The sequence below is a fragment of the Mastigoproctus giganteus genome, chromosome 10 (assembly GCF_048544385.1).
Source record: "Mastigoproctus giganteus isolate SK-2022 chromosome 10, ASM4854438v1, whole genome shotgun sequence".
NCBI classification, from domain to species: Eukaryota; Metazoa; Arthropoda; class Arachnida; order Uropygi; family Thelyphonidae; genus Mastigoproctus; species Mastigoproctus giganteus.
Window position 1 is genome coordinate 22,766,252 of NC_143584.1, and position 6,137 is coordinate 22,772,388.

General features: G+C 38.5%; 1 protein-coding gene across 1 annotated transcript; it reads right to left on the reverse strand.

Moving 5' to 3' along the window:
* On the reverse strand, window positions 1–1,098 carry LOC150078864 (uncharacterized). The gene is made up of 2 exons (XM_090382870.1): window positions 638–1,098; window positions 1–514 (listed from the first exon to the last, which is right to left on the reverse strand). Exons 1-2 carry the CDS (start codon window positions 1,096–1,098, stop codon window positions 1–3), a joined length of 975 nt encoding a protein of 324 aa, XP_090238996.1.
* Window positions 1,099–6,137: the final 5,039 nt, after the last annotated feature.

Sequence of the window (6,137 nt, forward strand, 5' to 3'; positions counted from 1 at the left end):
TTACTGGGTAGTGTAAGGAAAAACATCTTGTGAGCTGACCCAGCTGCTGAAGCTTTGTGGGTAGCCTAACCATTTGACTAATAACTGACGTTGTCCTCTGACTGTCTTTTGTTTAAGTACCTTTTCGATGGGGTAGACGTCAGGGGGTAGATTATCGTCAAAGTTAACTTCCTGTAACTGTGTTTCGTAAAACGTTCCTTCTATCTGATAACCATCACGGCCTGTCACACTGTACACAACAGGGTTACGCTTCAAAACACGTGTAATAGTAAACACTTCTCTCGTCCAATTCCCCCAGTAACCTTTGCAAAAAGGGTGAGACCCGCTGCTCAAAACAACTCTATCTCCGATTTTAAATTTCGGTTTCAGGGTTTTGGTACGGCTGTGGTAGAGTCTTTTATACACTTCTTCTTCGTTGGCAAGCGTGACTTTTACCGGGGCCATACCTATAGAACGATGTGTAGTACGATTATATGTAGCCACAATATCGTCGAGTACGTGAATATATTTCTGACTTTTGGAATAAGAAATCCACTTATAAATTTTTTCTTTCAGGGTACGAATGAAGCGTTCGGCAATAGCTGCCTTCTTTTCTGATCTTGTTGTATAGAAATTGATACCATGGGAAAGGAATAACCGACGAAGAGGAGCATTAATGAATTCTTTTCCTTGGTCGGTGTTAACGTAAAATGGTGTTTCTTCTTCGAAAATAGATTTGAATGCCTGCACCACCTCGTTGGCTTTTTTGCTTTTCAGTTTTCTGACCCAAGAATATCGCGAGAAGCAGTCCACACAAACCAGAAGGTAACGATATCCATCGTTTGAGTCGGCGAGAGCCGACAGGTCACCTAGGTCACATTGGAAAGTGTGATTAAGTCCGGGAATTTTAATTTGGTTCCTCCGAAAATTAATTCTTTGCTGTCGATGTCTCACGTACGTAGGTTGACTAGCTAGGAATTCGCGCACAACACGTCTGGGTAATTTAGTATGTTTTTGAAGAGCATCAATAGAACTGAAACTACCTATTACTTTAGGATTATAATAGTCTGCTAACATTTCTCTATCTCCACAGGTAGGAATGGACACTGTCGAAGACATCGCACTATTTATATTTGTCATCATCCTGATAGTGATTATTATTATCTCGGAGCCGCAGCGTGAAGATAGGAGTATGGACTGTTTCCACACATCTGAAAATGTTACTGTTTGTTCATAGATGTACCTTTTTAAAAATTGTTCATTAAAAAGCAGAAGTTTTCTTTGGTGTTTGAGTTTTTGATTTTAGGAAACGAGTCAATAAAAGGGTTAACACACATAAGTTAAGACAATAATAAAGAGTTACAATAATAATAAAAAGACTCTAATTAAAAAAAATGTATCTTCATATTGAATCTCTAAGGAAACGAACCTATAAAAGTTTTACCCACACACAAGAAAAAAAGACTCAGGTGGCTTAGTTAATAAACACTATGACAAGACAATGAGTTTTCTTTTTATCAAAGGATCAATAAAGGTTTAAATCTATGAGAAGACACTGCGAAAGAAAATATTTTTTGTAACTTTTAAAAATAAAAAGTGTCTCATACTGCGACATTACACAATTAACACAAATATTCCGATGACATTATTTGATATGTTTATCGCTTCAGTAAATAAAAAGTGATGGAGGAAGTCATCATGCTGGGACATTACACAATTAACACAAATATTCCTACAAGAATGCGTGTTATTCTTCTGGAATTATACAGTTGGGTGGTGGTGGTGGCCTAGAAAAAAAAAATGTGCAACATCGGACGTGTAGACCGTTTTATATAAAAGCTGGGTACAGTCTGTCGTGACATTCACCGTTTTTCTACAACTGTTGTGTTTTTCGGGTCTCAGCTCAACTACAATTCCACTAGTCTGTACCATGGAGCCACGCTGCGAAAACATGCGTTTTCCCCGTCATTGGCGTGGAATTGGAAGTAGACCTTTCCTCAACTGGCAGGGGGAGATAGAAATTCCAGACAGCTACATACAACAGCGAAAAGAAAGAAGTAGCGACGAAAACATGCGTTTTCCCCGTCATTGGCGGGGAATTGGAAGTAGACCTTTCCTCAACTGGCAGGGGGAGATAGAAATTCCAGACAGCTACATACAACAGCGAAAAGAAAGAAGTAGCGACGAAAACATGCGTTTTCCCCATCATTGGCGGGGAATCGGAAGTAGACCATTCCTCAACAGCCAGGTGGAGATTGAAATTCCGGACAGCTACATACAACAGCGAAAAGAAAGAAGTAGCGACGACAACGTGCGTTTTCCCCGTCATTGGCGGGGAATCGGAAGTAGACCATTCCTCAACTGCCAGGTGGAGATTAAAATTCAGGACAGCTACATAAAATCGACGGGGACGAGGTTTCGTCCGAGTTAAAAGGTGGAACTTTTTTAATTTGTTGATTGAAGGTGTACATGTACGTCGGAAATTTTTTTCATTTGTTGATAGAATAAATACATGTATGTCTAATTGAAAATGTATTTTCTTTTTATCAAAGGCTGAAATTTTCTTTGGTGTTTGAGTTTTGGATATTAGGAAATGTGTCACTAAAAAGGTTTACACACAACTTAAGAAGATATACTGTAATAAAATGTATTTTCAAAAAGTTTACATACACACAAGAAAAGACACAGGTATGATAAAAAATTAAAAGAGAGAAATATACGTGGTGCCATCTAGGGACAAAATTACGAACTAAAAAAAACTCGGTAAGCAAGTGGCGCCATCTAGGGAGAGAAATGAGAACTAAATATCACTTTCACACCTGTACTTGGAGTATAGTATGCAATTGAGTTTAAATTCCTCCAGGTATTATGCAATTGAGTTTAAAACCATTTAGACTTTATGTAAGTGTGTTTAAACCCCCAACATATCTACTGGCCCCCCAACATTGTTTATGTACCCATATCGCTTCTAGACTCCGAAAGCACAAAAACCTCATCAAGTTTATTTCTGAAGCCACTCCAAAACAAGCCGCAGCTGTCTTAAAACACACTACACCAGCACAAATCACATCTCTTTGTGAAATTTGTAAAAATCTCCTTTGTGGCAATATCCCTCTAAGTGGCAAACAGCATTCACAGCTCTCCAAGAAAAAGAAAATCTCGAGATTATTAGGAAATAAACAGGTGGCATTCATATAAAGGCGAAAACTTATTCACCAGCATGGTGGTGCTTTGTTTCCCCTACTTGGTAACTTGGTAGCATAATAGTACCATTGCTCACATCCCTCATAAGGAAATAAATCAGCTGTATAAAAAATTCACACTGCTAAACACCCCAGAGCAGAAATTCAAAGTTTGGATGAAAAAATGTCATCTGTTCTTCAAAGGAAAGATTTGGATGCTGAAAGTAAAGTTAGAGAATATTTAACCATTTTACAGACTTATTTAAGTCTAAAAAGACAGCTTGCACCATCAGTACACATGGAAGAAATGCCACCACCCCTACCTGTTGAAGATGTTCCTGTGAAGAAAAGAAAAAATCATCTTTTTTCCTACCCCCACCCCAAGGCGGTTGAGAACAAGAAAGCTGAATTGGGTTCGAATGTAAGTAAAACACATCTTTTTTATTTAAAATTATTTTTATTTAGAAATAAATGTTCTGTTAGGTCATCAGTTACAATAAGATCATTCATCTACAAATCAGGAGAATAACACACATTAACAATTTGTGCATGGTTGAGCCATGACACCTGTGTGTAAGGAAATAAATACAGTGTAAACCACAGGCTACAGACAACTTGTGTTGGATAACAGTAGTATTATATGTCCATTTTTTACATTGTTTAGTTAAAAATTTCACAAAGTCCTTTTTTGGTTTGCGACCATAGCTGTCAAAGTATTCACCACATTGTTCCTGTAGAAATAAGGCAACTTAGTGCTGCCCAGGTAGATGTCAGGGATCTGTATTGACTACAAGGAGACATGGTTTTGGTAGCATCTGTGTAGGTAGTTCATCACGCGCGCACACACTCCCAATGGAAATTTCTGTGTGTAGACATCCATCTGTAAAATCTGTTCAATCTGTTCAGCGTTCGTAATCCAGAAGTACCGAGCGATCTCTGGTGATCGAAAGGATGTTTTCAAACTCTGCAAACAACACCACTGTAACGTTCTCGGGTAGGTAAGCAGAAAGTTTCAGTTCGATACGTGCACTTCTTTGTCGATGAGTGTTGACGTGTTCGCCTAGAGCATTATGGTCAGGAGAGAGGTCAAATCCATACAACACATTTCCTTCTAGGTCTAGGTATTCTTTATAGGAAATATCGTTTCCCACATCACGTGTCCACTTGTTCAGTGATGTGAAAAGAGAGAGGTATGATCTGGTGTAATGACACTCTTTATAATTAGGTGTCAGAGGTTGACTTGGATGCTGAATACCATCGCTGTCACAACCAGATAACATAAATTGAAGTGGGCAAAATTGAATGGATTGTCACTGTACGAACCATTGAATGCTTCACTTGCAATAGACCTATAACTAAACGAGAAGGAATGTCGCCCAGATAGATGTTGTCTCTTGTAGAATCACTCATACCTTTAGGAATCCAGTAATAGCTGACTTGCACCCTGTTTATGGGGTAGTGAATAGGATTTTTTCAAGCACAGTCAAGTGGGCTAACAGAACTTTAGGATTTAATCTTACTTTGTGCACGAAGAGGGTTGCTTCCTGAATATGAACTCTGCATTTCATGTCTGTGGTGACGGCCAATAAACAGAAATCTGGGTTACTTCGCACTGACGAATACATAGTGACACATTATTAACGATATATCTTGCCTGGTGACACAAATCCAGATGTAGGCGCCCTAGAAGTTCCACACGTCTTGATTTTGCATTTGAATCCTGTCGTTTACACATCCCACATTCTGTCTTGGTGAACATTTCACTGACATCCACAACGTCATCTTTCACGTACAGTTCTGTTGTTAATTGGGTACATTTGGCATCGCGATCGTAATTCAGAAGTTTTTCTAAATATGCCCTGTAGGGATAACTATCTGCTGATGCATTGATTAATTTATCTTATAAAAACAGATCGACCTGACTGAAAAGGGAATGAAAAAAATTGTTCACTACACTCACAGATGTGGCATCTATCTCTTTCCTGTCACTGTGTAACACGAACTTTCAGACGTAAAAAGGCTTTTCCAAAATCTAAATATTCTTCGGAAGTACCTGGAATAAAAAATTCGATGGGGCCCCCACTACCCACACTGCCTAGTGGATGAAAATCACATAAGATGAACGTTCGATAGGTTAATAGCCAGTTTTTGAAATAGGTCTAGTTCTGACATCATAAGCTCCATGTTTAAAAAAATATCTCTGCGCTTCCTTTTCTTCCCTCTTTCTTTCTGGTTCAGAACTTTGTTTGAAATGGACTGACTGACTTCTGATGTCCTGTTTATAAAGGATTGTTTGAGGGGCACTTCCTCCAAAACACCACCAATCACATTTTGACCTGCTCTTAAAACATGCTTACCCACAAAACGGGCTGCGGGTTTTAAAAGTGGTGTTAGGAAAGAGAATGCTGAACGAAAAATTCTTCCAAGTCCGTACCCACGCTGCAAAGGTTGTCCAGCAAATGCATTACCACCTCCTGCTTGTACCATGTAGTAATCAATGTATTCACTCAATGTATTCATTCACGGATGTCCATGCGTCGGCGATGTGAGGCGTGCATTGTAGCCCGTGGAAGAAACTTCGAACACTTACTTTAATCCATGTACCTTTTGCTTCTTTTCATGTATTATTAAAACGATTTCTCACTTACAGTCTCTTTTCTTTATGGTGGTTCTGTGTACAACACCACTTCAGGAAAGCATTTCTGACCCCACATTGCTATATGATTTCGAGTTGTCAGGATGTATTCTACCCCTCTTAGAAGTTCTGAAACGTTTAACTGAAACACCCTGTATATATTTGGCTATTTGCCCTTGTTAAATATCAACTGGGTACCAACATCTTTTTCACCCTTTTCTCCTCTGTTTAATTTTAAAACAGTTAATATTTCAGACATTTAATATTTAAAACATTTAATATTTGTGAACGTTTAACATTTAAGACTTTTCATATTTTAAGTACATACATTAGAATATCAG

Coding starts and splice junctions, on each gene's coding strand:
- LOC150078864 (XM_090382870.1), bottom strand. CDS start 1,098: ATGTCTTCGACAGTGTCCATTCCTACCTGTGGAGATAGAGAAATGTTA. Junction 515..637: donor ATTAATGCTCCTCTTCGTCG/GTTATTCCTTTC, acceptor TTATTCCAAAAG/TCAGAAATATATTCACGTAC.